Below are 16,577 nucleotides of genomic sequence, written 5' to 3'. Positions count from 1 at the left end.
TTCTATTTACATTAACATTAATCATGATATTATATTCAGGGTAATGCAGTCGCTGTTTGTGCTATGCGGTCTTCATTCTTGTGCGCGGCTTCGATAATGCAAGCACACTCCGATCCACTTGTGCAGGCTGAAGCTACCGGTTGTCTACAGCAATTGCATCTGTTTGCTCCGAAAACCGTGAACCTATCAACTCTAGTGCCTACACTAGTTAATACATTATCAAGTAATTATCTTATGTTACGCAAAGCTGCTGTACGTATGGCTCGACAGTTATCACATCGAGAAGCTAAAGAAATATGTGAATTAGCACTTTCAATTACACCAGAACAGTATCCGGATCTTGTCATCACCGAGTTTGGGCTTCCTGGTTTATTATTCGCTATGCTAGATTCAGAAACTGATGCTGAAATGTTGAAAAATATACACGATACGCTTACTTCCATGTTACAAATGTTAGCATCAGATAACCTTAGCTCTTGGTTAAGCCTTTGTAAGAATGTTTTGACTGTTGCTGTGGAAAATGCAGCAATACAAGATGAAAGTAACACAACAAAAAGTGATCCTTCTAATAAGAATTCAAATGCAGCAGATAATGCAACAAAAGATGATAATGACGATGATGATAATGCGGATGATGATGATGTCGCTGAATATCATGCTGAGGAAAATACTTCAACACATCCTGCTGTGCAGCCACGCTGGCCTACACGTGTATTTGCTGCGCAATGTGTTCGGAAAATTATCTCCACTTGTGAATCAGCAAATCCTATACATTTTGATTTGATACAAGCTAAAGAAATGCAAATGATTAAATCTCGTGGTGATTATTTAATTTTACATTTAGCAGAATTGATACGTATGTCATTCATGGCTGCAACTTCTGACTCAGATCAATTACGTTTAGAGGGGTTACGTACACTACAGGAAATTATAGATCGATTTGCTGGTGTGCCTGAACCGGAATTTCCTGGTCATCTATTATTGGAACAATTCCAAGCACAAGTACGTCTACTAATAAATTTTTTGTTGTTGTTATTGTTGTTGTTGTTATAAGTTCAAATATTATAACAAATCTGAGGTCTGCAACAATCGAATTTATATGAAAATATATATATTTAATCAGGGTGTCTAGTCATACTGTTCAAATAAGTCAATAGTCATAATGGGGTTTATATTTAGAAATTGATCAGCCATTCATCTGACAAACAGTACAGTGGCCTAAACAGGATTGTACCTAGGGGGCTTATATTAGAAAATAATTATAGTGTTTTCGCAGTATATTTTCTGTCGATTATATTGTCAAGAGGAGATCTATTACCTAGTCTAATGTTTCGGCATTTCCAAAAGAGGAGATTAAGTAATCAATAACCAATAATAAATTTTTTGCTGAATTTTTCTTTTAATTCGTTTTTGTTGAACAAATTTACTTTATATAAAATAATACTTAATTTAAGTGCCTCAGACTGGCTTAGACTGACGAGTGCAAGAGGAGTATTATTTTATATAACAAAATATTCATTATTTCAGTTAATTATTATTTAATAAATAAATGGTATACATAGAAATAAAATTAACCAGAATGATCACTTAAAAAAATATTTAAATATTGTTATATATTATATTTCTTATAGGTTGGTGCTGCTTTAAGGCCTGCATTTTCACCAGATACACCATCACATGTAACTGCGGCAGCATGCGAAGTTTGCTCAGCTTGGATTGGTTCTGGAGTAGCACGAGATTTGAATGATTTACGACGCGTACATCAGTTGTTAGTATCATCACTTGATAAATTACACTCGAAAACCAACAGCACACAACTTTACAACGAATCTATGGCTACACTAGAGAAATTAAGCATTTTAAAAGCTTGGGCTGAAGTATACATTGTTGCTATGATCGGCAATGGTTCAGCACCGGCTTCTATGTTTCAGAAGAAACTAACAACAACCAACAGCATTTCGCCGTTAACTACAGGCTTAGACTTAGATAATGGTGATTTAATGAATGATGATTTCGGTGATTTTGAAAGTCATGGTGAAAGTTTGTTAAGCTTAGTTAAGCCAGAATTAAGCAATTTATCGACGCATTGGCTGGCAGCTATGAAAGATCACGCGCTTTTATTATTACCAGCTGAGTTTCAAAGTCAGTTACCACATGATGGAGGTGCATTTTACACTACTGATACCATAAACTCTTCCAAGCCTCACTATTTGACATCATGGCCCCCAATACTTTATGCAGCTTCCTTATGGCTTAAGGATGAAGGATTTGCTTTACATTTAAACACGAACTCCGCTAATTCTAATGGTGTTGCGGATAAGACAAATTTTGAAGCTAATAATAATATAACACATGGTTCACTATCAGCAGATCGTTTCCATATGATATTTGGAATTTGTATGCAAGCGTTATGTAGTACACGTACTTCGGAAAAACCCAAAAATGTTTTAAGTTGTCTACAATCTTTATACACAATTTTCGATTCGAATTGGGCACGACAACAGTTAGTCAAAGATAAAGCTTTAACGATTGAACTTTGCAATGTTTTACATCGCCAAATTTTAACGCGAGATGAGTTATTGGTGCAGTTACTCTGCATGGAAATTCTCAAGCAATCCATACAAGCCGCAAAAGAAGACTTGGAAACAAAAAAGAATGTATATCTGGAACAGCACAAAAATACGGATAATAGTGAAAATATTTCACTAAACACAGAAATAGAAAACTTAGGCGAAGGTGGTACTAAAGGTGAAATTCCGCCTGGCGATTCACATGTGTATGCAGTTTTAGAAGTGTGCTTATGCGTTTTTGTACGACAGATACCAACTATGAATCCTAGTGCTGCCAGCAAATTAAGCACAATACAATTTCAGCAAGAACTAGCAGCAAAAAATAGTTCTTCGCAGTCTTTCTTTTCAGTACTATCTGAAGATAATGGTATGCTAGTTGCAAGTGGTCTACAATGTGTTGAGGAACTTACAGCACTCTGTTCACCACAAGGTGCACTTACAATTCTACCAACTATACTGTTCATGACAACATCTATTATAAGAGAGATTGCCAATAAATCTTCGATTGACTCAACTATACTAGCAAATACAAGTGCGGTACAAGCCGCATTGCACACACTTAAATCGGTATGTATTGATAATTGGGCAAAAAATGAGACAGTATCAAGCGATTGGCAACAACTGCTACAAAGCGCACTTGCAACTATAATTGACTTGACAAAAACTGCTGGTGATGATGACGAACGCAAAGTCGATGAAGTGACAATGTTACTTGCTATAGCTGTTTTTATATTACATACACCGGCTTTCTTGATATCAGCTCCTTCATTGCAATATCCATGTATTAATCATTTTCGACAATGCATGCAATCTGATAATTTGTCAGTCAAATTAAAATGCATTCAAACAGCTCGTTCGATTTTTTCAAAAGCTGATCTGAAGACCTCTACACCATATATACATGCCCTAGCTCCACGCATCATCGAAGGTTTATATATGGAAACAACAAAAATACCACGCACAGATATGGAATTGCAAATTACTTTGGAGAGCATCGTAACAGTACAGACTTTAATTGAGTTGGCGGAGCCGCAAAATCGTAAGTATATATATAAGTATCTTCTCATATAATTAATAAACCTTGCCTAGCGTTTCTTTAAATAAGCCTAGTCTGTCGAAGTTATCTGAGAGTTTTCTTGTTTTTTTAAATATATATTTTATTTATTAATTTTTTACAAATAAGTATTTAAACACTCCCTTGTGTTGTGTGTTAATTTTTTATTACGTCCAAAGCCTAAAATCCCACTCCTAAATTTTATCAAAGCAATATTATGTAATTATTAATTAACTTTCTTTCTCTATCTCTCAATTAAATGCATTTCAAAATCACACAACCCAAAACAAATAATTCCATCCCAAATTTTGTCGTTATTTAATTAACAATAGGAAACTTATTGCAAGGTAATTATCATATGAAGAGGAACAATAAAAAATGTTGCTCGATACTAAATACATATATGTATTATAAGTCTTAAAATTTATTGTATATTGAAGTACATAGCGGGCACGAATCTATTGTTGGCTTTATGTGTTGTTTTCTTACAATTAAGTATAGTAACTAAATATAATCTCTGCACTCTCACTAAGTTTGTTAAATGTATATAAATACCGCATGTTCAATTTTACTGTTTGCAGTTTTTTTACTCTTATAACAAACGCACCAGCAATTTATCCCACAAGCGTACGATAATTAATCATTCACATCATCATCACCATCATCATCAGTTATTATTTTTTTTTTCTTATACTAGATTCTATAAGATATTTATGATATAAACTGTTCATGTTTATTCAAAAAGTTGGGCAGTCTTTATTTTGTACTTTTACATATAATAAGAATAAGAATACTCTATATTTATCCCACAATATTTATCTTCACAAAAAACGTCTAACATATATGGCAGTTCCTAATAAGCAAAGGCATCCAGAAAAGGATACTAGCTTTAAAGTTTCAAGAAAAACCGTGTTTATATTCCGTTGAAACTTTTTAATGTTGACAATGTAATATTGAAAATGAAGCTCAAATGTTACATTGTAGTTTCACTGTTCGTCACAAAAACGAACCAAGCTACTATCTCAAGGACTACGCTCAGATACAACAATATATTATTCGTAAAAAATAAAAATGAATATTGTTAACTTTCATACGAAAGTAAAGAATAGTGGCTGTCGAGATCTTTTCTCAATGTGACAATTATAAATGACTCATATTTTATATAATTATTCCACTCTATTACAGGAATAGACAATAAATCTGTAGAGACCATTCCTCAAAAAGATTGTTATCACACAGGTAGAGCAGAAGCAAAGAATCTATAGTACAAAGAAGTGCCACGCTCATACAAACGAAATACCCACTTTATTTTGCTGGTGGATTTATAATAAATCCACCCAACCTCATGCAACAATGTTCGATCGAGTCACAACTGGTATGATGTCCATTTTAAACCTATATGTGAGTCGAGTAAGGCTGACAAAAGCCCGACTGCATTCGTATTCAATCATACATGCAACCCTCTGTATTATATTATACGCATGTTTGTATGTTTGTTCGCTGTAAAATGTTCAAACGATCAAACAGCATTTCAGTGACGAAGTCAAAATTGTGTACGTTTGATAAGTTTTTGAATTTGATAGCATATGAAACAAAATTACCTGTTTGATATTGTTATGAATTGTAGTGTAAAAACACATTACAAGTTTATTTATGTCTCAAATCTGATTTTTTCCTTTTTCTGACTTTTCCAATTTTAACATTTCAATCCTTTGTAAATAGCATTTATGCGCTTCCTCAAACCAGGAAGCATTATTAGTGGTTTTAGTGACTTCTATACATTTTTTCAATATAATTTTTCTTACTTTTCTAATATTTTTATTTTCTTTAAAATACTTTTAAAACACTTTTATATGAATCTTAAAAACATTTTTTAAAATAATCACAAAAAGTCACCAAAAATTCAAACTATTAAGAAGTAGTTCCTTTTGAGGTAAAATATGTATATGCACAAATGTGCAATAAAAACATACATATTAATATACTGTAGACTTCATGTCTCCAATATCACATTTGTACATACATAATGGTTTTTGTAGTGCATCATTTTTTGCAATAAAAAAAATAATATATTCTATTACTCTTTACTCCTATAATACGGGGCTTTCCAGTACAAGAAGATAAAGCAACAAAGTATATCGAAAAATTATTTGAGGGATTTCTTTACCATTCACTTCGTTACTAATCCATGTATATTAATTAAATAGACAAATAAAAACAAGAAAGGCAAAAGAAACAGGCGTATAAAAACAATTGTGGGTTGCAATGAGTTTGAACTGAACATCATACCAGTTGTGACTCGATCGAACATTGTTGCATGAGGATTTATTATAAATCCACCAGCAAAATAAAGTGGGTATTTCGTTTGTATGAGCGTGGCACTTCTTTGTACTATAGATTCTTTGGCAGAAGTATCATTTCAATAAAATTAAAAAAAAAATATATATTATCTAATAAACTAGCATGACCCCTTGCTAATGAATATATATGTATATAACTGTAGTACAACGATATATTTCAAAAGTTTTAGCCCCTCAAACCTCCTTCCATGAATACGTGCCTACTTTTGAGTTTTATACGGTAACACAATTCCAATAGTCCTGGGATCACAATTATAATTAATCTAAACTATTTGTGAAATGTATTACGAAGTTTTTCATATTGTTTTATCCTACTCATTGTTTAAAATCGATTGCAATCACTAGACTCTATTTAATTTGAAATAAACAGTATAATGCATCTTACTACATGAAAAAAGATTACTTCTGAACCCCTCTGAATCGCTCTTTTTAATGTGATAGCGATTAAAAATTGATATTTACAAAATCGCCTAACTTAGTTGGCTAATCGATAAATAATTCTAAAATTATTTCCGTCGTAAAACAGTTATAACTATTGAGATCTAACTTAACGATTTCACAACATTCCCAAAACCTTTTAGGTTTTAGATAAAGAATTTAGCAAATCGAAATTTCATTATTAATGGCGTTCGTAGGAATGATGTTACATACCTTACTTCTAGGCGAGCATGATGACAGTATAATTTCCAGAAGCATTCCTATTTCCTTTCCAAACTCTAAATTTTAAGCGCATGATCTCAATTAATTATGAAAGTGATAGAAAATTTATTCTCCAGGAGGAAATTCTTTAGACACTGATGTGACAGCCATATTTCTGAAATAATTTTTCATCAATTTTTTCCTTAAATTATATATTAATGTATATATATCAAATAACAAAAATTGACTGAAATGAGTCATATCCAGTCATATGTATTTATGGTATGTTTATGTTATATGTGCTTTTTTTTATGTAACTTTAAATTCTGTACCACTTAAAAAATATCGATTATAACTATTAACAGTAACTACATATGATTTTAATTTGTTACAAATTATGTATATTTCGATTAAATGCATAAATAATTTAAAATTTGGCTTATTAATATATAATATCTCCATATGTCATTATGATTCAGTAAAAAAGTATCTACCCATAAACTGATATAGATCTGATGATATGTGAATGAATAACTGTTTAATTGATCGCTTTCTATATAATTTAAAAACAATGCCTGCTTTGTAAACAATTCATACAAATGTTAAAAAAAGCATTTTAAAATTAATAACAAACTTAACTGTTTTCTTCAGGTATTCAAATGCTAACACTACTTGTTCCTGTGCTCATCAACTTTTTGGCTGAGCCTAGTAAATTGCGTACCCTACCCAAATATCAACGGCAGCTACATGAGCAATCATTACAGTGGTTAATGAAAATTGGACCCAAATATCCACAGGAATTCAAAACATTGATGGGACAGACACAGGAGTTACGTCAAAAACTTGAGGTAGCCATACGAAATCAGCAGCACACAATAAACATTGCGAACAAAGTGAACGATAATCGAAGTGCGGGTGCAGCACAAAAGCCGCAGAAACCTACTATCAAACTGAAAACAGACTTCAGCAATTTTCATTGAATTCGAGGGGATAATACGAGTACACTTTTTGGAAACGTGTATTACGAAGTGTTGAAATTACATACAAATATATGTGATGTTTATGCAATTATACTAAAATTATACTAAAAATAATTAATTTACATTATTTTAATACATTACTTTTAATCTATATATAAATTATTTTATTTTATGAGAGTATTCGTTTAAGGTATTTATTAATAAAGAAACGTCTGTATTAGTATGTTTTTAATATTAAATTATTTTATTGTATAAAATATTATTTTATATATATGTACACAGCTTAAACTTCCATCAAAAGCAGATATCAACGATATATAATTTAAATATAAAATTTTATTATTAGTTTAATCAAAATTCTATATAACATATATGTAATAAATACTTATATTATAAAAAAAATCATCAAATCAATTTTTTACAAACTCTTTACGGCATGGAAGTAGGGGAGAACTACTTATCTTATATAAATTTAATGATATTTAAAAAAAAAAATTAATGTTATATATTTATTTGTTCATTGATATCCTCATATAAATATTAACAATAATATTTCCCTGTTTTGATATCATTTGTCCAAGAAAGTAGTTCTTGATTGGATTGCATCAACCAATTTAAAAAATATTTATATATCAAGGCATTAACCAATTGCAAATTTAATTTTTATTTGTTAATTTTATTTGCCATTACACAATGTTTTGAACTGTAAGTGTCAGGAAGCGATCTCTAACACTGATGACAATCGAACCAGCTGTATGGATACCGCAAAAATTCTATTAAATGAATATATATTAAATATTAAATGAAAATAATTCTTAATTATCAATTAATTATCAAAATATTATAAGCTTTAATACCGTAATCACATTCTACTAAAGTTATTAATTAGTAACGTTTAAGTGGAGAACTAAAGGTTTATTACATTTTGTAGTTTTGCTCAAAAAGTATCCGGATGTCGTTGTTTGTTAACTACTCCTAAAGTAATAGACCCTTTTCAAAAAATTTTTTTTTGTTATGTTGGTACACCCTTCCTTGACATTTACACCCTTCTTTTGGTACCATTTGTCAATTAGTTTGTTTACAATAGCTGTTAATGTGAAACTACCTTAAGTGCATTTAGCGATTGTTAGTATAGAAAATTCTTGTTGTACGCGATTTTTTGACCAAACACGGCACCACTGTCATCGCTCAGGCACCATATTCGCCAGATCTGGATCCGTGTGACTTTTTCCTGTTCCCGAAACTCAAATTGCCTCTTCGTGGTAAGCGTTTTGAGTCGATTGTATCGGAAAAAAAAAATTGGCTGAAGGAACTAAAAGCCATACCTTCACGAGCCTACGAAAAGTGTATGGAAGATTGGGTTAAGCGTTGGCATATGTGTATCGCTTTAGAAGGAGCATATTTTGAAGGAGATAAAATAAATTTGGAATAAAATTTAAATTTGTATTTTATTTACAAAATCCGAGTACTTTTTGAGCAGAAGGTACATCAAATGCAAATTCAATAATTTATTCAATTCAATATTGAATTCAATAATTTATTTGCAGTAGATAGTTTACTATTTGACATTATCTATTTAAATTAATTTTTAACATAAAAACTGTTTCCTGTTGTACACAAGACAACAGAGTTATTTTTGTATATGTGTTTTTGTTTTTATGTTGTAAATAGGTTTTGCGTTGCTCTCTTATGGTACACTATAAGAGTAATAACCCTCAACTTAACACAAATATATATTTACATCCTGGAAAACAGTTCCGCGAATAAGAGCATAATGTCTCCATTAATAGAACCCATATATTCCTCCGAATCAATACCTAGAAACGTTAAAAATTAGTTTTGAGAAATCTTGTGTCAATTCCAAAACAATCAAAACAGATTTCACAGACTAAACTCTGTTTAGACACTTATTTCTTAACTGGACATGCTTACGTTTTCTACCACCTTTCAATGATGCGACTAAACGTAGCTGACACCTACAGATCCTGTGAAATTAAAGTTGAAACTTTTCTTATCTTATCTGTACGAGTTCTGTGAATATCAAAAAAAAGAAAAAGCAAACTATCTTCATACGACTGTCATCGAATTGATTAATGTTAGAGACCTTGACCCAAGAGATATTTTTATTTAAAATCGTCGTATTACTTTAGGTGAGTCTTTCAAGGAATAGTGCAAAAGATTCCATAGATCGCAGTACACCATTGTCCCTTGTTATAACAATAATAATATAACAAAAGAAATTAAAACTCCGTCAGCAGCGAAGAAAAATGTTAGAGCTATTAAATAATAAAAAAAAACTGTAAAAAATCTTTATAAGTGTTTTCAGTATTAAATGATGGACAGATAAGATCATTTGGTTCGACATGACGAGGTATCAAAAATATGAATAATTTTTGTTTCGTGTTAATGGTTTATCATATAATTTTCATAATTATCATAATATAACCAAAACCATCCTAATAGAGTCCATTTGTAAAAGAAATTCTTCTACATTTTCGAACATTTTGTTTATATATGAGGGCAAAACAAATGGAATCATCATAATAAATCCAAAAATGCGGAATTGAATGGATTCCAAATCTGTTTTAATTCATTTGTAATAGTTTTCAGGTTCCGTTCTAAAGATACCGGTGGTCGAATGCAATAAATTGTTTAAATTCACTTGATTTGCACTAATTAAATCTATTTAAAAGATTAGACCGCAATTCTTCAAACATACAATTCGTGCGATTATGAAGCTTTACTGAGAACACTCATAAAATGTTCCCAAAAAAGGATTTGGATTTTTTTTTCAAAGTCTGCATTTTTTGTTTGATTGAAAGAATATTTGTATGAATTGTATGGAAATGTTGACTCTAAAATTTGATTTCAAGTAATTGTACAAAAATTTGTATACAGTCTTCAAAATGATACAATAAAATAGCTTATAACATATTGTGATTAATTTGTTTTTTTAAAAAATGGTTATTTCGTTTTATTAGAGATATTATTTTATTTATAAAGACCCTACGTCTTTATTTTTTTATTTTATAATAATATTAATTATTATTTTATTGAATTATTTAAATTAAAAAAAAATCTCAACTATTTAATCCCTTTTGGTTTATTCATATTTTTGTTGTTTTATTGGTAAGTCTACTTACTGTCAGTATAAAAAAAAAATAATGTCTGAAGCAACAACTAATGAATGATTTTTTATTGTTTTTTTTTTGGGCTTTCAAAATATATATTTTTACAATTTATACCCTTGTGGAAATTTTGCCACTGCAACTAGAGCAGCCTACTAATCCTTTTTCATTAAATATTATTGATTATTTTCAAATTACTTTTATACATAATAAATTAAACAGAAATTAACTCTTCCAATAAATTAGAAGAAAATTGATATATTAACATATAAATATGAACTCTATACAAAGTACAACAATAAAATGAAGTAATTAATTACTAATTAGATGAATTAATAATTTCTACTTATTTTTAAATGTTTTGTTTAAATAAAAATGCAACAATGTCGATTAAATTCATCTTCCAAAACGGTAATTGACCAAAACGGAATTTTTTGGCTGTCGCTCAATATATTTTCAATTTAGTCTTTTGTTGCCGGTCATAAACAAAATATTGTTTTTAGTTACATTACTGTATATGTGAAAAGATTTCTATTTGTTTATTAAAATTATAAATTATTTTAAATTAAAAGTGAATAATAAATTTCTGTTCTTGAAAATAAATACTGTAGTTAGTTTTTAAAATATTGTGTTTTATTAAAAATAAATAATTTAACTGAGTTTTGTTTTTAAATATGTTTTTCTTCTACAACACAGAAGACTTCCTTCACATACAACCATACAAATATTTAATAAATTATTTATTAAGCGTTATGCATATATTAAATATTTGTGCCGTGCCGGTAAGTTTTATTCATGTTTTTTATAATTACTTCTTATGCTATTTCATGAAATACAGGGAGACAAATTTTTATATGTATATATGTATGTAACAAATTAAATTCACAGTATAAAAAAAGATTTTCTTAATCAATATTTTTTTTTTAAACCTTTAAAAGTCCCGATTTTGTAATTTTACTATAATAAATAATAAGCCAGTTGTAGAATATTTAAATTAATTAATTGTGATGGTTTTTTATAAATTTTTTAATCTGGCTCTGGGTCCCTTCTTGTTAAATAATTCAACGTTTAATATTATTTATTATACTCTATATTTAGACACTCCTTGAGAGTCATCATCAGGATTGCGATTATAAGTTAATATTATTAATACTACATATTGAAGAATGACGTGTATTATTTAACAAGATGTGAACTACAGGTAGATTAAAAAATATATAATCATTTTAATAAACAGTTCGATAAATAAATTAAAAAAAATTTTATAGTTTAATTAATTATAGTTATTTTTTAATTGTTAAATTTCAGTACTATTTGTTTCCAATTTTTTTATTGTTTGTTTAATTTTTTAAAAAATAATTAAAAATAAATTAAAATTTAAATAATAAATGAAATAATAAAGTAAAATTTATTCGATAAATTTCGAATAAATTAAGGAATTCAAAATCTCTTTTTTAATTTAATTTTTACTTCGAGATCATTTTATTCTCGCCACAAAAAATTAGTAATCAAGCTTTTATTTGATCATTTTTGTATTTACATAACCATTTATTTAGAAATAAACTTCCACCCTATATATGATTTTTACCATGATTTAATGGATATTAATGAAAAACGATAGGCTAGTTTGGTTGCTCTGGTTACACTATTGGAACGAAAAATGCCAAATATAGTTTTCTGCAGTTAAAAAAAAGAATTTTTTTTTACTAATTTTTTTTTTTTTGAACAAAGTAATAATAAATTTCGAATAAATTTAGAAATTAAAATTTACTTTACTTCAATAAATGAAAATTACATTTTTAGTATAACAAAAATAATAAAAAAGTTTTTGTTATTGCAATTTTATTACATTCTATTGAAAACAATAGTTTATATTAAGAATATAGTTTCCTTCGTCAAAACGGACATTAGAAATCAATTTGTGTTATTGATTTTTTTTTCACATATTTGAATATTTTTCTATACGTTATAACGTTATTACAGACTTAATTTGAGTTCATTATATAAAATATGATTTTTGAAATAATCATTTTTTCAAACAATTTTTTTTTAAATTTATCTATTAGGTTTAAAAATTAAAAAGAAAGCATTTTACGCTGATATTTTAAGGTTATCATTCATTTAGTTATAAATAATATAAATTATATGGATTTAAATTATTTAATATAAATTAACAAAACAAATTTTATTGAGGTTCACTAACTACGTGTTCTTCTTTAACTATATCTAAATATAGATGGCAATGTTCTAATTCATCAAATCGATTTTCCGTTTTAATTTTTATTTGATCTATGCTATTATTCGTACTAGTACCAGGCTGCTCTAAACTACACGACGGCAGTTCTAATCTTTCAAGTTCTCTACCGGTATTACCTAATATAGTTGCACTTCCATTAATAGTTTTTGATGTGTTTGTTATATCGTCTGAAGATACGTTGTTTTGCAAATATCTTCTTCTTTTCAAAATAGGTTCTTCAGTTGATTCAGCTTTTATAGTTAAGCTGGAACAATCTTCATTATTTATAATTAAATTTGAGTTACTACTGATCTCATTATTTTGTTTTTGTGGTTCATTCACATCTGTTGGTATTATGTAATATCTATCGCAATAAACGATCTTTTCTTCATTATTTCTATATGGATCATCTTCATTTATTAAACAAAGTGGTTTTGTGTTTAGTTTTGTTGGATTCAAGGTACATGTTATAGCAACGCTAAAAAACGTTGACATTAGTCGCTCTTCAAAGAGCTTTACAGCGGCACTTTGATATACCTTTTTTTCATTTTTCGTATTAGAAACATCTCCTAACAAACAAAGTGCTCTATATCCAATTGTTGATGAGTAATTAGGTGGTAAACAGTCTAAATTTTTGTTGGATATTTGCATGTTCTCTGCTACTGTTTTTTGAAAACAGACTGGAATGTGAGATAGCAGTACATGATCTATAGGTGTTGGAGTATGTACTTTTAAAGTATTCGCCATAATATTTTTAGCTAAAATGCTTAATGGCCATTTTGTATAACAAGCATTGAACACGCTGTAGTCATGGCCAAATTTAAAACGCTCATGCATTTCTGATTCCAATGACTGCAATGTTTCAAATAAATACTTTTCTTTCTCCTCCTTTGAGTATCTTACCGATCTTCCTGGTTTCTTAGTTTTAAGTGACTGATATTTTAATTTATTAGTTTGTTCAGTTTCTACTAATTTAAGTTGAGTTTGGTACATATCCGTTCTAATCAAATTATCACTTTTTAAAACTCTGTGTCGTGGTAAGTCTTTAAGATTTGAATTTGGATTTTTTTCATAAAATTTTTTAATTGTTAAATAACGTGTACGACAACTAGTACGTGTATGGTTGCCTAGCAATTCAGCACATTGCAACCAACTTGATGTACCATGTTCCGAAACAAACTCTGCTAATTTCTTGTCATCTTCGTACGTCCACGTTGTATTTCTATGACGATGCTTCAGGGTATTTAAGTAGCGATTACGTAGTTGTAGAATAGTACGATCGGGAAACATTTGACGTGGTATAGCGTTAAATTTTTCTCCATACTTTTTAACAAGACCAATAAGTAGGAGATCTTCCTCTGGTGAAAATGGGTCTAAAACATATTTATATGTTATATTATTTTAATAAATGTTTTGATACTTACTATGATTTATGTTTGGCTTTAATCTGGTGGTGTAACGCGCTATAACGTCACCTTTAGGTTTGAACCTAAAATAAGATGTTACTGTTGTCCAATCAGTAACATTATTGGTGGTATTTTTATTTACTAATTCAATTAATTTAGCATCATCATTTTTATCCCACTTTTTAAAACGATTTGGTAAGTTATAGCAGGCGTTTGTCCTGTACTGTATGTAACACTGATAGTCAGAACGACCGCCTACTTCTTTTCCAATAGCCTCCCAATTTTGAAAATTATATTTTTGTGCAGCTGTTATAAGGCGATTATTTTCCTCTCTAGACCATTTTGAACGTTTAAGTGACGGATGTAGAAAAACATTCCATATTGCCTCACATGATGTTTCAGAATGTCTATGTTTGAGATCCCCAGCAGAAATTTGAAACCAATCCATTGAGAATTTAGCATCCACTTTATCCAATAAATCTTTTAATTTAGAAGAGCACAAATAATCTTCCTTACTTTCCCATCTTACATTTATTAATTTCTTTTCTATTAATCTATTTACTAACTGAAAAACAAGTTGTGAAGTTATCAAAAAATAATTATGTATTCACATGATCAATAAGTTACCTGTTCTTTTATACCACAAACAAGAGATTTTTTATCTTTTTCAGTCCAATAATGTCTGCTAACCAACCCTAAATCCATGGGAAAAAATTCTCCTTCTTTTTTACGTTGGATGTAATCAGCATTATTTGGAGCTCCATGCCCGGAAAAATCTTTAAAAAACATATTGCCTTCCAGATAAAATGTGGCACCTTTTAGTAATGCACCTCGAATAGAGACCTTGTTGTATGTCCTTTTCTTGTTTACTTTTATCAACATTGCATTCAATTTCAGCCGCGACCGAATCCGCGCCACTTGTGACATAAACAGTTTTCTTAAATTTTCCAATTGTTCTATTAAGATTTCATTTAGTTTTAAAGCATCTTCCACTGTAGAACCATATTCCTTATTTGGCAATTCTTTTATTAAGCGATGTAAGCTTTTAACGAGTTGTTCGCAGTCAATTTTTATAGTTTCTGTGTCAAGTTGACTGTCATTTACTGCTGTCTTATCTGTCCAAGCATTTTCCTCTATGTCTTCAATATCGCTTTCTGTTTCATCGACTGAATCGCTTGACGTATCATCCTCATCGCTATTTTCCATAATAAATAGCGATTTAATTCTTTAAAACCACAAAATTGTAAACTACTTCAACACTACCTTTACCGCTCGCTTGTATCACTGATACAATTTTAAAATGTAGTCCCATACACGGCTGTATGGATCAGTGTTGCATTTGGCATTTAGTAAAGTTAGACCAATTGTTAAATTCAAATATCTTATACCAGTTTTGTGGTATACTAGGTCTACTATTAATAAATTTAATAATAACTGAATTAAATTGATTTTTATTAACGTCTGTTTTGACAAAAGAAACTAAATTGATTTCGATAGAGAGGTTTTTATCGAACAGTAGTAAATTACAACAAAAAATTTTTAGAATGTTTGTATTAGTGTCGACCTCAATGTTTATGATTTAAATTTTGCCGGGCTTTAGGTCGTGGTTTTGAATTTATATTTTTATATACTAACTTTTATTATATAAAAAACAAATTTTAAATTAAATGAAAATATCACAATGATTAATTTATGTAATATATTTTATTAACAATTATTTCAGTCTATTTCGTAGGCCATGTTCAGTGTTATTACAAATTATACAAATACAATTATTTAAAAAAGATTAAAATGTCAAAAGTCACATAAATAATAAAACAAAAAAGTATGAAGAAGGAAATTAATTTTTAATAAGAATGGCAACAAGTGTTTGACTAAGCCAAAAAGAAAAACAAATTTAGAAAAAAAATTTTTTTTAAATTTTTTTGTGAATATACAAATAGAAATAGCAATTAATTTTTGATTAATGATCTATAAATTTGTGCTAAGCCTTCAGTATCCCTCTTATGGTTTAATTGTTGACCATCTGGTACGTAGCATTTCTAGCAATGTTATACGTTTGTGATTTTTCTCCCGGTGAAGAGTTTTCATCGAAATAGCAACAATTTGCTGCTAGTGCTGTTTTTTGATCAATAGGTGTAGTGCGACCTAAAGCCCGGCAAAATTTTAATCAAAAATTTTTTTTATTATTTTTATTTAATAGA

The 16,577-nt window shown here is 29.2% G+C and overlaps 2 protein-coding genes across 6 annotated transcripts in view; one reads left to right on the top strand and one right to left on the bottom strand.

The window, feature by feature from the left end:
- The window catches only part of LOC119684295 (HEAT repeat-containing protein 5B), a 42,084-nt gene extending 34,364 nt beyond the window's left edge, over window positions 1-7,720 (top strand). For 3 of the 5 annotated variants that reach the window (XM_038098307.1, XM_038098305.1, XM_038098303.1), the window contains 4 exons: window positions 40-1,002; window positions 1,632-3,609; window positions 3,957-3,971; window positions 7,275-7,720. In XM_038098307.1, coding sequence (XP_037954235.1) covers window positions 40-1,002; window positions 1,632-3,609; window positions 3,957-3,971; window positions 7,275-7,603 — 3,285 coding nt within the window. In that variant the 3' untranslated portion in view covers window positions 7,604-7,720. The remainder of the gene's footprint in view (window positions 1-39; window positions 1,003-1,631; window positions 3,610-3,956; window positions 3,972-7,274) is intronic. The other 2 variants (XM_038098304.1, XM_038098306.1) reach the window with 1 other exon arrangement.
- A 5,111-nt stretch (window positions 7,721-12,831) lies between these two features.
- LOC119682852 (snRNA-activating protein complex subunit 4-like) lies at window positions 12,832-15,704 on the bottom strand. The gene is made up of 3 exons (XM_038096377.1): window positions 15,001-15,704; window positions 14,392-14,938; window positions 12,832-14,340 (listed from the first exon to the last, which is right to left on the bottom strand). The coding sequence occupies exons 1-3, from the start codon at window positions 15,577-15,579 to the stop codon at window positions 12,917-12,919; spliced, it is 2,550 nt and encodes an 849-aa protein (XP_037952305.1). The 5' UTR covers window positions 15,580-15,704; the 3' UTR covers window positions 12,832-12,916.
- Window positions 15,705-16,577: the final 873 nt, after the last annotated feature.

The sequence above is a fragment of the Teleopsis dalmanni genome, chromosome 2 (genome assembly GCF_002237135.1).
Source record: "Teleopsis dalmanni isolate 2A chromosome 2, ASM223713v2, whole genome shotgun sequence".
Classification (NCBI taxonomy): domain Eukaryota; kingdom Metazoa; phylum Arthropoda; class Insecta; order Diptera; family Diopsidae; genus Teleopsis; species Teleopsis dalmanni.
The sequence above is the reverse complement of the archived record's forward strand: the minus strand, read 5'-3'. Positions and strand labels throughout refer to the sequence as shown.